We start from the raw sequence: 18,445 nt of genomic DNA on the forward strand, positions 1-18,445 counted from the left end.
GTCAGTAATCGTGGGCTGCATGGACATTTGCTAACATTGTTTATTTGTAGATAGACTCTTTTAGACAGGAATACCAGAAACCAAACCAAACCCATTGCCATTGAGTTGATTCCAACTCATAGCAACCCTATAAGGACAGAGTAGAATTGCCACATAGGACTTCCAAGGAGCACCTGGTAGATTTGAACTGCTGACCTTTTGGTTAGCAGCCATAGCTTTTAAGCACTATGCCACCAGGGTATCCTAGACAAGAATAGCGTGGCTAAACTTGTATGCCTGAGGTATAATTCAGGATGAAATGTTCACAGTTTTGTTGAATCCCTTGTGCTTTTTAGCAATTAGATTACTTCCACAGAAAGTAATAACGTATACTGCTAAAAAATACGGATACTGGAGCCAGACGGCCTGGGTTTGAAGTCTACTTTCTATCTGCGTGACCTTATTTGAACTCCATATACTTTGATTTCCTCAACTGTATGAAGGAAGTGATAATAGTTCTTACCTTATAGGGTTTTGTGAGGATGAAATGAGTTAATACCTGTCAATCACTTAGCACAGTGCCTGGCACATGGCAAACACTCACTGTGTTAGGTATCACTAGCATATTCCACTGTTGGTGTCAATAAGAAAAATGGCTCTACTTTTAAGAATGTTTTCAGGGCATTTTAAAAAAGTGGCAGTGCAGAGGCAGCTTTCTAATCTTTCATATTGTACTTGGTGCACAGCGTATGGGGCCATAGGGAAGGTCACATGTTGCACGATCCCAGAGGCCACATTGTATCTCCGCCTGCACTGCCATAGACTGTTGTCTTAGAGTCACACAGTAGGTTTCACTTGAATTTCCAGTTTATCCTTATATCAGCCACTCTTTTCTGATGAGGGTGGAGCAAACGGTTAATGCACTCAGCAGCTAACTGAAAGGTTGGAAGCTCAAGTCTACCCAGAGTGCCTCAGAAGAAAGGCCTGGCAACCTATTTCTGAAAAATCAGCCATTAAAAAGGCTGTGGAGCATGGTTCTACTCTGACAAACATGGAGTTGCCATGAGTCAGAATCAAATTGATGGCAAATGGTGTGTGTGTGTGTGTGTGTGTGTGTTTGCGTGATGGGGCAACTGAAGCCCAAAGCAACAGGTCACACATGACACTTGCTGTGAAGCTTTTGATAGCATTAATTAATTTAATTCAAAGCACTATTTATAGAGCACCTTTTGGGTGCCAGGCCCTGGAGATGAAAGATTTCTCTGCACCAGGGTCTCCTTTGCACAGCGTATTTATGTCTTACACAGCTGCTCCCTCCCGGCCGCATGTGCTCACTTCCTGAGTGCTCATGCACTGGGCTGACTCCAGGTCCCAGGAGGCCCCAGCTGGGGGCTAAGGTGCTGTCCCTCCCCAGGAGGTGCTCTACACAGGCACCTGCAGAGGATTATAAGTTTAGTGTCAGCAGCTACAGTCATCTTGCAGATAATGCATCCCCACCCGTCTCCACCCCTACCCTCTACTCATCATTCCATACCTTCTCCTGAAACTCACACTGCCTGTATATGCCTCTGGGAGACTGAATTTTGTACTAGGCCCTGGGCCAAGATGAAACTAGGCAGCTGAATGTAGTTCGAAACCTGCGGTCTTGATGTTCTTCAAATTCTCTTCTAGCTACAATATTCTTTGATTCCACAGTTAGGACTTATTGAAGCATAGGTAGTTTACTTTTAATTTTTATTATGCAATATTTATGTTCTTCATGTTATGATTTTTGTAGAGAAGATTTTGTTTTAAGGAAGAAATCTGTTTCAAGTTTTTAAAGAAGAAATTTGTTTCAAGGTTACTGTACAATAAGACTTCATTTGGCTCATTTGTGCTGATTAATGTCTATTCTCTTCTTTCTCCCACCCACAGTTTGGGGGTATGGATTCCTGTCAGTGACGATTATTAATCTGGCGTCTCTTCTTGGATTGGTCTTGACTCCATTGATAAAGAAACCTTATTTTCCTAAGGTTTTGACCTATTTTGTGGGGCTGGCTATTGGGACCCTGTTTTCAAATGCAATTTTTCAACTTATTCCAGAGGTAAGGATATGGGCTATTTGTTTCTGTGAACAATTTTTTTTTTTTTTTTTTAAGTTTTAGGGCTTTGTACATTTTTAGCCTCCATAATTCTCACAGCATTTTATGATCTGGTTTATAGTGTTTTGAATAAGAGAACGCTGAATCACAGCAAATGTAAAAGCTTGTCCCCAGCTGCAGTGGATGTCAGTGTTGGAGACAAAATTAACATTCTGGAAGGCCAGCCACCAGTACGTGCTCAGACGTCTTTGGGACACTTTGGAGGGCTTTAAAACTTCATTCTGCCTTGCATTTGGCAAATTTAGTTTTTCTACACACCATTTCATTATTTATTTTCTAAGGAGGACACAATGTCAAATTTACTGACGATACACCATAAAATTCCCTCATATATTTACTACAGCTGTAAAAGACTGGATGATAAAGCACAATTCACAAGCCTTTTCTTTTCCTTTTTGACTGTGGGAAAATTAATTTAGGGCCAATAAATAAACAGCAACTTATTTTTCTTTTGATATGAAGCATTATTGATCTGACATTGACTACAGTACACTACTCGATTTACCCACAAATATGTGTGTTTTATTCAAAGTCTATATTGTGGACTTCAATTTCAGGAACAGAGAGGAGGGAGAATAAATGAGTTGAAAAGGGAGGGGAAGTTGATGAGGAGGAGAAAGAGAAAGAGATGTTAATAAGAGGGAGCCATCAAGGGGAACTAGAGGAATATCTGTACCATGGACTGTATCTCTCCATGCCCATGCATACATAGAGATGGAGGGACAAGCCCTGAACAAAGAGAAAGTGGTATTTCCAAATGAGAATACCAACTTCATCTCAAAATTTTAATTAAAGCCTATTTCAGTTTTGACAGCTATGTACAAAAGTGGGTGCACATTTTCTTGGGCCTGGCCCTTATTATTTGATGCAGAAAAGACCTAGGAGAACATCTACTTCAAACTCTTAATTCTAGAGATGAAAAAAAAATTGAAGTCCGGGGGCGTTAAATGACTTGATTATAGTCATATAATCAGCTAGTAGCAAAGCTGGGATTATAATGCAAATTTTCTGATATAAAAATACATATTACATATATTATATATAAAGTGTTTAATATAATTACATATGTAAAATTATATGTGCTTTAATTATATTAAATATAATGTATAATATATGTATAATATATAATTTTATATGTGTAATTATATTTCCGGAAACCCTGGTGGCGTAGTGGTTAAGTGCTACAGTTGCTAACCAAAGGGTCGGCAGTTCGAATCTGCCAGGTGCTCCTCGGAAACTCTATGGGGCAGTTCTACTCTGTCCTATAGGTTCGCTGTGAGTCGGAATCGACTCGATCGGCGCTGGGTTTGGTTTTTTTTGGTTTTAATTATATTGATATCTCACATGTGTCTTGTGGGTCAAATTAAATTAAACTGATATTGCATGTGTACTGGACATTCCACATCTGTGATTTTGAGGTTTGTTATTTTGCTGCAGACGTCTACCAGGAAAATAAGAAACCCCTTCAAAAACATTTATGGTTGGATGTTCTTTTGCCTTTCTATGATCATTAAGGAATTACGGAAGTGATCAGAGAATTACATAAGCACTAAAGAACTCTTGCAATAATTCTCAAATTTCCATGCAGAGTTCTTTTTTTTTCCTTGTTTTTGGCAATTTTCTTTCCTTTTTGTTATTTCTTTTTTTTCATAACAGCTGTATTAAATATATGCAGTAGGTATTTTTACACCATTTTTGTGCTGTGTAAATGGGGACTGAGAGGTCACTCAGATGAAGATCTGGCTGTGAGGTCTTAGCAGAAGCAAATGTAGAACAAGGACCCAGGCATCCTGTGTACTAGACTGCTGGCCTGAGGGGAGATGTGCGATGGGTGGGATGGGTGGAAGCTGCGGCTTTTGTGCATTACGCTCTCTTCCTGTTTTATTTATTTACATTAAATTTATGTTTCTTGTCTGTTAGGGGGATCTTGACTCTATAAGCTCAAACTCTAACTCTTGTCCTTTGGTCCTTTAAACAATGGATTAGTTCATTCTTACTGTGTGTGAGTGAGTGTGTGTGTGTGTGTGTGTGTGAGATATCCATCTTAAATCATCTTTTTTATTCTTGGTTCCAGTCCTTGATTTATTTATTTCTTTATGACTTCATGGGACCCACTAGGTATAAGAGGATCTGTCTTAGGGAAACAGTTATCCAAGTGGCCTACCATATTTACTTTAAAAATTTGACTCTGGGTATGATGGGCAAATATATTACTTTTAGAGAAACTGGGTCATCAACATCTCATTTATCTTCATTACCTAGACTTAATCCCGTCTTCTGAAGATAGGAATCAGTGCTGTTTATTTACTGCTAATAGTTTGCTTTTCAAGGCAAAAATTTCTGTAGGTGCTATCGCTAGGCAACTATAAGGTCCTTTGGTGTCTTTCTTTAATGGGACTTTCTCTGTTTATAAGGTCTGTATGCTATCCCTTGCAGTTTTGTTACTCATATTTCAGAGTTTTTGTTTTGTGATTTTGGCAGGTAAACTCTCAATATTATCTGGATGTGAAGATAGGCTTAGAACTTTGGTGAAAATATGTGCTGAGAAAATATGGTATTATTTTCCAGAAATCAAGTTAAATTATTTGATTTTACCTGAATTACCTTTTTTTTTTTCCTTCCTCAGGCATTTGGATTCGATCCCAAAGTTGACAACTATGTTGAGAAAGCAGCTGCTGTGTTTGGTGGATTTTACATATTTTTCTTTGTTGAAAGAATGCTTAAGATGTTATTGAAGACATATGGTCAAGTAAATAGACTAATACATTTGATATTTTACTAACAAAAGTTACTTTATATAGTCAAATAAAGGCATGGAATTTATTCTTAGGATTGTGTGAAAGGTCCAGTTATTAGATTTGTGAATGTGAGGAGAAAGAAAAGAGTCAATGTATTGACAAGTATAAGAGAAATACTTGATTCTTAGTGTAGAATTTAAACAAGTACTAACAATTTAATGCCAAATTACAGATGTGCATAATTTATATTCCGTTCATGCTCATCAAAATAAGAAAGTATATCTGCCTAACATGAAAAAAGAATCAGCAGAAGCTAATAAATGAAAATGAGAGAATATTGAAAGGAAGAGAAATTTATAAATCTAAAAAGATCACATTGAATACATATAGAATAAACCACTCCCAATTATTGTCTTTTTTTTAATCCACTGCCGTTGAGTCGATTCCGACTCATAGCGACCTGATAGGGTTCCCAAGGTTGTAAATCTTTATGGAAGTAGAATGACACTTCTTTCTCCCACGGAGCCATTGGTGGTTTCGAACCACCGACTTTTCACATAGCAGTCGATTGCTTTAACCACTGCACCACCAGGGCTACCACATATAGAATAGGCATAAAAATTTCCTCTCACAAACAAAAAGGAGTAAACTCTATTTTCTTGTCTGTGGAAGCCATCTTTTTTAATTTTTTAAATCTTTCTATAACTTCTGCTTTTTTTTCCCCTGCTTGTAGAATAATCATACCCACTTTGCAAGTGATGACTTTGGCCCTCCTCAGGAAAAAACCCATCAACCCAAAACGTTACCTGCCATCAATGGTGTTACGTGCTATGCAAATCCTGCTGTCACAGAACCTAATGGACACATCCATTTTGATAATGTCGATGTCGTATCTCTACAGGTATGCTGATTCCACTTTTTTCTTTATTACACTACCTACTTTATACTATGTATCAACTTCCATAAATGAGGACAAGCCAATATTTTGTACATTTAAGTATATATCAGGCTCATTCCTGGATATGTGGAATAAATGGAATGTAAAGCTGGGTCTTAGTATCATTCTTTTCTTTGGCTGTGGACTGACTCATTCCATAAGCGGAAAACATTGCTACTAGCAACTCCTGAGATTTATGTCTTATAATTTCAGCCACCGGAAGGCAGTTCTCTCAGTACTAAATCTGAAATTCCTCAGAAGTGTCTTCCTGGCCCATCTTGAATTAGATGTCCACTTCCAGACAAATAATAAGTGCTTAGAAAATTGGGCCTCTTATATGGCTCCCAGTGGAGTATGGATGGAGTAGAGGAGTGGTTATTAAAAAAGAGATACTGGTATGACATTGTCTTTGGTGCCCAAAACAATGCCCATTTAACAGATGAAGAAAGTGAAGCTTTAAATTTTATATAACTTCTACAAGGTCTCTATGCTAGTAAATGGCAGAACCATAAGTTATGAAGTTAAACACAATATGAAAGAGGAAAATTAAAATAAACTCAAAAAGGAAAAGGAAGCTATCTTAAAAAAAAAAAAACAAAAAAGCAGAATAGAAGTTACTATGGTAAAAGACCATGACCTGGATTTCCCTCTGGAAAGAAAACGTGATCGATCATATAATTCTCACCTAATTAAGGAATTTATTTTATGTAATGTAATGAATAGTGCTTTCAGCTAAGATTTTGCAAAAGGTATAGAAATGTTTAAATAGATAATTTCTTATAATAATTTCAGCTAAGGTTTTTAAAATACTCATTATGTATAAAGACTTTGCCTACTACTTTACATGAACTACCTCATTGATCCTCATAATAAATTGGGGACACTACTGTTAGAATTGTTGGACTGTTATAATTAGGAGATTATGGCATGTAGCGGTTAAGCAGCAAATCCAAGGACACATAGTTCATAAGTGGTGAAGCTTGTATTCATACTGAGGTCATCTGAAGCTATAGCCTATGCTCTTACACGCTTTGGTACAGCTTTCCACGTGTCACTGCTCTATTAGAAACAAGATGGCGGCATTAACTCTTAACATGATAAATATTTATTTTTATAAGAAGGAAGATAATTTGGCCAAAGACATTGCTTTCTGATGATATAATTTAATGCAGGGACATAGCAGTGAGAACCTAGAGAATGATAGTTAAAAACCATCCTTACACTATCAAAATTCTAGTTGCGTTATGCAAGATTTTGGTAAATACTGGATCATAGCAAAATTATGGTTGAATTTGCTGACAGGTGATTCAGGAAGTGTCGGTCAACTGTGTTACTGGTTTAAACACTGATGAATAATTCTTCAGATACTGGATGTGCTATGGCCAGAAGACATGTTTACAGTAAAGCTAAGCATCCTGACAAAGACGAAATCCTACACATGATGCTCTTATACCTAATTTAGAAATATCAGTCAAGAGTCCATTCTTACTCTACTTCTGGCAGTAATGCTAGAGTACAGGCTTTCATTAATTTATTCAATAAATATTTACTGAGTAACTGCTATATGCCAGGCATCGTCCTTGGCACTGGAGATTGAGAAGGAAACATTAATATGGAGATTACAGTTTATTCAGAAGAAACAGACTGTAGAAAAGAGTAAAACAAGAAGCTATCAGGGAGCAATAAATACTTTGATGAAAATAAAACAGGGCGATGTGAGAATGACTTGTGGAGGCTTTTTTTTGATTGGTTGGTAACAAAAGTCTTCCAAGAGGTCAGCAGAGAATTCAGTGATGAGAAAGAGCCACCCATGCAAATATCTGGGCGAAGAATATTCTAAATGTTTTGAGAATGATAAGACAGGTCACATACCAAGGAACTGGAAGCAAATGATATTGGACTTCCCAACATTGACACTGGAGACCAGTGGCACAATTCCTTCAATCTTCTAAATGGAAACAATCGTGGAATTGTAAATCTAGGTAAACTACCAATCTAGTGAGAAGGTGGAATGAAGCTAGGGTTCTGGGCGTATGCTCCTAGCAATAAGAGGTCCAGCTGAAGAAATCAGGGAAGGGGAATGGTAAAATGACAACCACGCAACAGGCTTTGAGATGAGCCATATAGCCCTGAAACTAGTTTCTCATGGAGACTCTTTTCTTTCCATTTTCATTAAAGATATAATCTCAAATGAAGAAAGATTCAAACAGATTGAGCAACAGTGCTATTCAGTTTTTTTTTAAATAAAAAAATTAAAAGAGGTGTAATTTAAGAAATACTGTAAAACTCAAATCCTAACCCATTGTCATCGAGTTGATTCCAACTCATAGCGATCTTATAGTACAGAGTAGAACTGCGCCATATGGTTTTCAAGGAGTGACTGGTGGATTCAAACTGCCAACCTTTTGGTTAGCAGCTGAGTTCTTAATCACTGAACCCCCAGGGCTGCAAGAAATACTGTAAGGTCTAGATATTGTTTTAAAAGAAAGTGGATATTGCAATATAAGTGACAGTGATTTTAATAATAAAAAATATTTTCTAATATTTCATATGATAATAATTTAACCTCAAAGTGACATTACAGTGATAGAACATGGTATGTAAAATTCATGGTTCATTTCTGAACCCAGGGATTGCTTTAAGAATTTTATTGGCAATTCCAGTTGCTACTGCCTCAACAGAGTGTAATTTCTACAAATTGAAAATAATACAAAACTATCTAAAAATTAGGAGCTAAGAAAAGTAGTCTAATTTGGCATTACCATTATCATCTACCATTACAATTATAATCTAGATTATAACAGTATAATTCTTGATTTAGTGAAATGGCAGAACAAAATAAATGTTATAGAATAATTAAAATGTATAACTTAGGAATGTCTTTATTTTATGTTATAACATTCTGTTATATATATGGACAATTCTACCCCCATCATAGAATATTCAGATATACAATAATTAAATTTAATAGTCTTTGTATTTTGTCTATATTCAGTTATCTAAAAATCATAGCTTTATGTACATTTAAAAAAAATGTCATGAAGGCATATTTGTCACAGTAGGAGAACAGCAGGTGTTTTATGTAAGTTTATTAACTTTATTATAACTTCCAAATATTTAGACAAATGATGAAAGGCTCTTGCTCCAGACCCAATAAATGTTAGGCTCAACAGTTCGTGTGGTGTGTGAGTGTGTGTTTGTGTGTCTGTGCCCATGTTTTGGAGGAAAGGTAGGGTAGTAAAGGGGAAGTAAGAAGACATATGGAGGAAGGGAAGGGAGAGCCCAGGATTCCATTTCTCTGGTTATTGCCACTAGGTAATGTTTTACATAAACATTATACCCTGTGACAATTGCCTTGTTCTTTTCTCTCTCTTTTCTGTTTAGACACGTGGAGGGGTAATTTCAGTATCTATGAAACTGGCAGATCCCCTCCCACACCACCCCTGATACCCACAGCATTAACCCAGTGCTGTCGAGTCGATTCCAACTCCTAGCGACCCTATAGGACAGAGTAGAACTGCCCCATAGAGTTTCCAAGGAGCGCCTGGTGGATTCGAACTGCCAGCCCTTTGGTTAGCAGCCATAGCACTTAACCACTATGCCACCAGGGTTTCCACCCACAGCATTAGAAGGACCATATTAGGTACTGATTCCTTAAAAATGTTAGGTCCTTTGGGATGTGTGTTAGCTCTTCAGGACCACTAGAGGGACCATCTAGCTCATTCCTTCAACAGTCCATTAGCTGTCTCTTTCTTTCTAAATGAAATCTCTTGTTCTTCCAATTAAGAATAGATCCCAATAAATGTAAAGTGATATGATCCGACTATTTTTCTAGTAAAAGAAAAATTACAATCAGCCATTTCGAGAGGTCGACTCGTGGATTTTACCATTTAAAACTGAGATGCAATGAAGTGGAATTTAGCTGCAAAACGAAGTTTAGGAGAATTGCTTTGTTAATAACTGATATGAAGTGATAACTCTACAAATATAAAGATAACAGTTTTGAAGTGCTTGGGTCCCCCTGATAATCCCACATATTTTAAATATATTGTACTCCTTCAACAAAAAACCAAAAACCAAACTGTTGCCATCAAGTCGATTCTGACTTATAGTAACCGTATAGTACAGAGTAGAACTGCTCTATAAGTTTTCCAAGAAGTGGCTGGTGGATTCAAACTGCCAAACCTTTGGTTAGCAGCCATAGCACTTAACCACTGTGCTACCATGGCTCCTTCAACAAGTAGTCATAAAGTACCTAATATGTATTTGGCACTATTCTAGGCATTGGGGATACATCAGTGGGACAGAACAGACAAAATGTATGCCTTTCCATAAAATAAATTTGCAGAGAAAATTGGAAAGCAAACTGATTGGAAGCTCTATGTGTGTGTGGATTATCTGCTGATCTTTTCTCTTGGGTGGTTGTTTTCTCCACAGTCCTTCCTGGAGGTAGGAAGGGTGGAGTATATTCCTGGCTGCCCCTGTTGGAAAGTGGGGTAGGAAGAGAAGGGGGCTGGGGCGCTATAAGTATTTTGACCTTGTCCCCTGTCTTTAGCATTGTGCTTCACTGCACTCTTCAGTTTTGCTGAATTGAGGGTCTCTCTGGTTCAATTGCTTCACAGAGTAAATCTCCAGTCATCATCAACAAGGGTGGTTGCCTTGTTGCATTAGCTTGGAATCAAAAATCTAGGGTTCTAATTGTTGCCTAAATTTTTGCAATAATTTTTTCTTTTTTTATCAATTAAAATGACTGCTTTTACTAAAATCCAAATATAAATTCAGTTTTGTAAGAAAAAAATTCTTATTCACGTGATGAATACTTTTTGAACATCTACTATGTGGCTGGTATCGGGGGTACAAAATGAAATTTTATGAATCATCCCTTACAGGTTCTTATGTTGTCATTGGGTGCTGTCAAGTTGATTTTGACTCATAGTGAACCCATGTGACAGAGTAGAACTGCCTCATAGGGTTTTCTAGGCTGTAATCTTTATAGAATCAGATCACCAGGTCTTTCTCCCTCAAAGTCGCCGGATGGGTTCAAGCTGCCAACCTTTTGGTTAGCAGCTGAGAGCTTAACTGTTGTGCCACCTGCGCTCCTTGTAGACATGTAAAAACTAGTTGTAGCATAGTGTGATAAGTACTATACCAAACCAAAAGAAAACCCGTTGCTATCAAGTTGATTCTGACTCATGGAGACCCTATAGGACACAGTAGAACTGCCCCATAGGGTTTCCAAGGAGCACTTGGTGGATTCAGACTGCCGACCTTTTGGTTTGCAGCCAAACTCTTAACCACAATGCCACCAGGGTTTCCATAAGTACTGTAGTAGAGAGCATGATCAGGTTACCGTGGAGGGAAAGATATGGCACAAGTTGGGGTGGGAAGTGATGCAGGGACAGTCATGGTTGAATTACTGACAAGGTGATGCTCGCAGAGGTCTTTAAAGATGGGCAGGAAGTTGCTAGGCAAATAAGATTAGGTAAAACAGTAACCTAATTACTAACCTAATAATTAGAATACTTCTAATTATTATATTTAAACATTTCTAATTTTGAAAAATTTAAGAGAGGAATCTCTATAGAGCAATAGTTCTTAATTTTTCCTGTTAGGAAGCTGTTTGATGGAACCCACTGACTTTTGCACCAAAAGAATATGCAGACTCACCAAATTTTGCATACAATTTAAGGCGGTTCATGAACCCAGTGAAGCTCCTCTATGACCTCCCAGCTAATACCCTCTTATGTAAGAAGTACTTGGAAAAAAAAAAAAAACAAAAACCTAATGTATAAGAATAGAGGGGACAGTCTAGATGCTTTAGAGCTTAAGCTTAATTTCCACATTGGCCTTGTGAAAGAAATATTGATCTATTTACAGATGAGTAAATTAAGACTCAGATGAGTAACTCAAGTCCACACAGTATAATGGCAAGGCTGCGATAAGATCTGCTCCTGGAGTCTTGCATCCAAAATCCATGCTTGTTCCATAAACATGACACTAACTTTCTAATGGGGGCATTGCTATAATCGGTATTTATTTCTAACAGTTAGCTCAGGGTACAGCATGTAGTGAGTCGAGAGTTGTCTGAAGAGTGCAGTCGTGTTAATTTTGGCTCTACTAATTTGTCAGAGCAAATAAATTTATGTTTTGTCAAAATTTGCTTATAGAATGAATATTGGTAGTGATTGCACGATTGATGTAATTGGTTTCACTGAATTGTACAAATGACATGTTGAATTGGCAAATATTGCGTCATCTATATTTTTTACAGCAATGAAAAAGTTGCTTATGGGCTGGTCTGTAAAGCATTTTGGGCAGCATCTATAAAAATTGTTTTTGAAACAATTCGTAGATGAGATTGCACCCAAAGTTTTTATGTTATCTAAGGAAATACCAAGCTGCTGTTACGTAATTGATATGCTAAATTAATTTTATCCATACACTGTGGTAGGTTTTCTGGGACTTCTAGCACACTGTGTGCTTGCTGCTGGTGCCCAGTTTGTTAGTGTGAGTTCCTGAAAAGCAATAAAAGTGCGTTTATCTGAACATGTTCTACAGTAAATTGCTTCCACTAATCAAGCAGGGCTTATCCCTATTTAGAAGAATTAGTGAGGTTTTACACAATTAGGCTTGGTGTCAAGTTAATTTTTACCTATTAATATAATGAAGAATTGCTGTGTTGCTCTAGTATGCGTGCTGACTGATACAAAAAAATTGAAATGCCAAGACATTTTTCTCTTGAAAAATGAGAGGAAAAAAATCAGAGGTTCAAGTAAATTATTCCGGGCATTAGAATGAGTTGTTTAGTCTCATTATGTAGAAAGCCCAGTTGTAAATCAGCATATGTAACGGAAATTTTTTTAAATACAGATTCCGTTGCCGATGCTTCTTTAATGTCAGCTTTTTCAAGGTTTTTTTTTGTTTTTTCATGTTGCATTATAAAGAATGTCCATGTCATAATTATGGGACTTGCCAAAACAGGTCTCTTTCTTTTCTTTGGCTTTTGCAATTTGCTCATTTAAAAATATTTATGTAGTGCTATATTCTTTACATGCTACATTCTGCAGTTTGGGAATTCTGGACCAGGACCTGGTGAGTAACTTTTATTCAGTGGATTACATGATGGGAAATTTGCCTGAGCATGAGGTATTTTATTGTTGTACTAATGAAGTCCATGTCCCAGAGAGAGGCACTTAGGGAGACAGAATTTATGCTATATTCTTTTATTTTGTGTTGTATTTATTCTTGTACTAAAACCCAGAATGAAGATCCTAAACTCTAAAAAGTCAAAAAGCATACCAAAAGTGGAGCCTAGTCTTGCCAAAATGCTTTCTGAGTTTGACACTATGTAATAGAGTATAAGCGGATTGTCACACGTACACACAGACACACACACGGGCACACACACATGCATGCACACACGCATGTACACACACACAATTACCTATAGATATCCATCTATTTTTATATCCATATCTATTCAGCTTTATGTTGGATGGAAATGTCCAGGTCACAACTATCACTTGTATAACTATTGTTACTACATTGATAATGTTGTTGTTAGGTGCCGTCGAGTCGATTCTGACTCATAGCGACCCTATGTACCACAGAATGAAACACTGCCCAGTCCTGTACCATGCTCACAATTGTTGTTATGCTTGAACCCATTGTTGCAGCCACTGTGTCAATCCATCTTGTTGAGGGTCTTCCTCTTTTCTGCTGACCCCGTGCTTAATATTAGTGAATAAAAAAGAAGAATTAAAGATGTCTGAAGACCAAAGTAATTGCTCACTCTTAAGAAATGGGCCTTCAGGTTAGAGTCAAGATCATTGATTGGGTGGTGAAACTTGATTTTACTATATGTCTGCTTTGAAGATAAGGAATTTCAGTCCCCCTTTGAGAATCTCAATCCAGTTAAATTAATGACTCCTCATTTATTTTAATTAAGTGGTGACTGTTTCCTGTCTTTAACTTTATCCACCATGTTAATCAATGGCCTAATTTATTCAGAAGTATTGTAAGAAATTTTAAGTTCTTATCAGTAGAACAGAAATACAAACATGTGAGCCCAATTCTCTTTAAAAGTGGTTGGGCTATCACTTTTCATTTCTGTCATCACATATCAGAACATTCAGAGAAAAAAGAACAGACTTTATTTTATTGAATCGTCTTCTACTTAGGAATATCAAAGAGCTTAATGAATGTGACTTTATTAAACCTTTATAGCAACTCAGAGAAGGTGAATTAAAGTCAGACATTTAATAGCTGAGAAAGCTGCCATAAAGGTTACCGTTGAGGGTTCAGTAGACCATACGGATCTCTGGTCTGATGCTTTCTAGGTCATTTTCTTACAGTTGTTAAATGCCATCAAGTCGGTGCCAACTCATGGTGACCCTGTGTACAACAAAAGGAAACACTGCCTGGTCTTACACCGTCCTCACAATCGTTGCTATGTTTGAACCCATTATTGCAACCACTGTGTCAGTCCATCTCATTGAGGCTCTTCCTCTTTTTCCCTGACCCTCTCTACCTTACCAAGCATGATGATGTCCTTTTCCAGGGACCGGTCCGTCTTGATAACATGTCCAAAGTACGTGAGATGTAGTCTCGCCATCCTCATTTCCAAGGAGTGCTCTGACTGTACTTCTTCCAAGATAAACTTGTTCTTCTGGCAGTTCATGGTGTATTCGGTATTCTCCAACACCATAATTCAAAGGTGTCAATTCTTCGGTCTGCCTTATTCATTGTCCAACTTCTACATGCATATGAGGCGATTGAAAATATCTTGGCTTAGGTCAGGTGTACTTTAGTCCTCAAAGTGACATCTTTGCTTTTCAACACTTTAGAGAGGTCTTTTGCAGCAGATTTGCCCAGTGCAGTACATCTTTTGATTTCTTGACTGCTGTTTCCATGGTCATTGTTTATAGATCCAAGTAAAATGAAATCTTTGACAACTTCAATCTTTTCTTCCTTTAACATGGTGTTGCTTATTGGTCCAGTTGTGAGGATTTTTGTTTTCTTTATGTTGTAGTGTAATCCATACTGAAGGCTGTAGCCTTTGATCTTCATCAATAAGTGCTTCAAGTCTTCTTCACTTTCAGCAAGCAAGGTTGTGTCATCTGTATATTCCAAGTTCTTAATAAGTCCTTCCTCCAATCCTATTTCCCCATTCTTCATATAGTCCAGCTTCTTGGATTATTTGCTCAGCATACAGATTGAATAAATATGGTGAAAAGATACAGCCCTGCCCCACACCTTTCCTGATTTTAAACCACACAGTATCCCCTTTTGTGTTCGAAGGACTGCCTCTTGGTCTATGTACAAGTTCCTTATGACACAATTAACTGTTCTGGAACTCCCATTATTCGTGATGTTATCCTTAATTTTCTATGATCCACACAGTTGAATGTCTTTACATATTCAACAGGTAAACATCTTTCTGATATTCTCTTCTTTCAGCCAAGATCCATCTGACATCAGCAACGATATCCCTTGTTCCACATCCTCTTCTGAATCTGGCTTGAATTTCCCCATCAATGTACTGCAGCAACTGTTTTTGAATTATCTTCAGTAAAATTTTACTTGTGGGTGATATTAATGATATTGTTCAATAATTTCCTCATTCTGTTGGATCACCATTTGTTGGAATGGAACAAATATGGATCTCTTCCAGTCAGTTGGCTAGGTAGCTGTCATCCAAATTTCTTGGCATAGATGAGTGAGCACCTTGAAACATCTCATTTGGTAATCCATCAATTCGTAGAGCCTTGTTTATCCCCAGTGCCTTCAGTGAAGCTTGGACTTCACCTGAAATGGCTGAATGTCGACCAAATCTTTTTGGTACAGTGACTGTGTATTCCCTCCATCTTCTTTTGTTGCATCCTGCCTTGTTCAAAATTTTGCCCATAAAATCCTTCAGAATTGAAACTTCAGGCTTGAATTTTTTCTTCGGTTCTTTCAGCTTGAAAAATGCGGAGCGTGTTCTTCCCTTTTGGTTTTCCAATTACAGGTCTTTGCACATTTCTTTACAATATTTTACTTGTCTTCTTGAGCTTCCCTTTGAAACCTTTTGTTTAGCCTTTTTACTTCATCATTTCTTCTGTTTGCTTTAGCTATTCTGTGTCCAAGAGCAAGTTTCAGAGTGTCTTCTGACATCCATTTTGGTCATTTCTTTCCTTCCTATCTTTTTAATGACCTTTTGCTTTCTTCATCTATGACGTCCTTTATGTCATCCCACAACTTGTCTGGTCTTCGGTCATTAGTGTTCAATGTGTCAAATCTATTCTTGAGATGGTCTCCACATTCAGGTGGGATATAATCAAAGTTGTATTTTGGTTCTCGTGGACTTGTTTTAATTTTCTGCAGCTTCGACTTAAACTTACATAGGAGCAATTGATTGTCTGTTCCACTGTTGGCCTCTGGCCTTGTTCTGACTGATGATATTGAGCTTTTCCATCTTTTCTTTTCACAGATGTAGTCGGTTTGATTCCCGTGTTTTCCATCTGGTGAGGTACACATGCACAATTGCCATTTATGTTGTTGAAAAAAGTATTTGCAATGAAGAAGTCGTTGGTCTTGCAACACTCTATTATGCGATCTCCAGCATTGTTTCTATCACCAAGGCCTTATTTTCCAACTACTGATCCATCTTCTTTGTTTCCACCTTTCACTTTCCAATTACCAGTAACTCTTGATTGCATGTTTGATAAATTTCAGGCTGCAGAAATTGGCAAAACCAAAAAAGAACCAAACCCAGTGCTGTCGAGTCGATTCCGACTCATAGCGACCCTATAGGGCAGAGTAGAACTGCCCCATAGAGTTTCCAAGGAGTGCCTGGTGTACTTGAACTGCCGACCCTTTGGTTAGCAGCCATAGCCCTTAACCACTACGCCACCAGAGTTTCCGAAGTTGGCAAAAGTCTTCAATTTTTTCATCTTTGGCCTTAGTAGTTGGTATGTAAATTTGAATAACAGCCTTATTAACTGGTCTTCCTTGTAGGCATGTGGGTATTATCCTATCAATGACAGAGTTGTACTTCAGGATAGATCTCAAAATGTTCTTTTTGATGACAAGTGTGATGCCATTCCTCTTTAATTTGTCATTGCCAGAACAGTAGACCATATGATTGTCTGATTCAGAATGGCCAATACCAGTTCATTTCAGCTCACTAATGCCTAAGATATTGAGCTTCAAGCATTTCATTTCATTTTTGACCATTTCCAATTTACCTAGTTCATACTTCGTACAGTCCACGTTCCAATTATTAATGGATGTTTGCAGCTGTTTCTTCTCATTTTAAGTCGTGCCACATTAGCAAATGAAGGTCCCGAAAGCTTGACTCTCTTACTACTAGGTTGTAAAATATGTGTGAGAAAAACTGAAGTGAGCATAATATTTAACAGTTTTCTAGGTTAGAAAAAGAAAAACTCAAGTCTAGAGATTGTTTTACATTTGGGAAGTAAAATTGTTACAAACCTTTACTGGGAAGACATCACTTTTTAAAAAATAGATCATAACTTCTCTGAGTTATTTTATCATTTGTTAATTTTACCAAAGCTTGAGTGTCATGAAACTTTGATGTTACAATAATGGCGATCTTAAATTGGGCTTCCATGATACATCACACCTCTTTTGTGTTAACATTTCATGCTCAGAATGACATTTTGATCTGTAAGTTAAATAAGTGAATTATATTAAAGGGCAGAAGAAGATGGTAGTCAGTCAGTCATTCTATCATTTATTCACTCACCATAAATAAAGTGATCACTCCTACATGTCAGGTTCTAGTCTATACCCTGAAAATACTGTGGTGAAATAGATGGAAAATGTTCCTGCTCTCACTTTGGTTCATTCCAGTGAGGTGTGCAGCCCAATAACATAGGAATTAAAATGTGGTGAAGTGATGGTATCTGGGCCTACTTAACTTGGGTGACCAAGGATGGCCTCTTTGAAACGTACCCATTTAAGTTAAAATTTTAATTGTAGGAATGAACTATCCATGCAAAGATAAGGGAAAAGAGTATTATAAAAGAGGAAACAGCCAGTGCAAAGTCTCTAGGGTGGGAATGAGTTTGGTGGGTTTTGGGAATTGAAAGAATGTCAGAGTAGCTAGGACACAGTGGAGGCTGGTATACAATGACATCAGAGAAATTTCTAGGTAGTAATCCTTCTTCAAAGTGTTACTGTGTTCAAACAGTTGAATACTGTTGATAATAAATAAACCTCTGGTTCTAAGATGACTTTTCATTAATTGCAACAGACTCAGGAAGAGGTAGTCAAGAAAACGACTGTATTTTTCCATCCATGCTTGCAGTCTGTAAACAACAGGTTATATAGATTTGAAAGCTCCAGAACAGTGTCACTCCCTCAACCCAACGATTAGAGATATTTTTTAAAATGTGTCTGAGGTGTTAACAAACCTCAGAACATCAGCTGACTCCATTCTACTCAAAATCAGGAGTACTTGAATCACTGGCGTGTTCTAGGATGGAGGCTGGCAAATATCAATAAATTAACCATGGTTGTAGCAGTGAACTCCTGAGCTCAACAGTTCTTTATCTGAATGAACTCACAGTTCTCTTGAGCACTCTGTCTGCTTCTTAGTGAGTGGACCGAGGAGCTAAACAGCTTGGGGCCAAATCCTGGCTTCT

At 37.5% G+C, this 18,445-nt stretch overlaps 1 protein-coding gene across 1 annotated transcript in view; it reads left to right on the forward strand.

The window, feature by feature from the left end:
• SLC39A8 (solute carrier family 39 member 8) overlaps nucleotides 1–18,445 on the forward strand; it is a 79,821-nt gene that overhangs the window by 43,607 nt on the left and 17,769 nt on the right. The window contains exons 3-5 of the mRNA XM_049885628.1: nucleotides 1,894–2,063; nucleotides 4,747–4,869; nucleotides 5,592–5,759. Coding sequence (XP_049741585.1) covers nucleotides 1,894–2,063; nucleotides 4,747–4,869; nucleotides 5,592–5,759 — 461 coding nt within the window. The remainder of the gene's footprint in view (nucleotides 1–1,893; nucleotides 2,064–4,746; nucleotides 4,870–5,591; nucleotides 5,760–18,445) is intronic.

Source organism: Elephas maximus, chromosome 5 (genome assembly GCF_024166365.1).
Source record: "Elephas maximus indicus isolate mEleMax1 chromosome 5, mEleMax1 primary haplotype, whole genome shotgun sequence".
NCBI lineage: Eukaryota > Metazoa > Chordata > Mammalia > Proboscidea > Elephantidae > Elephas > Elephas maximus.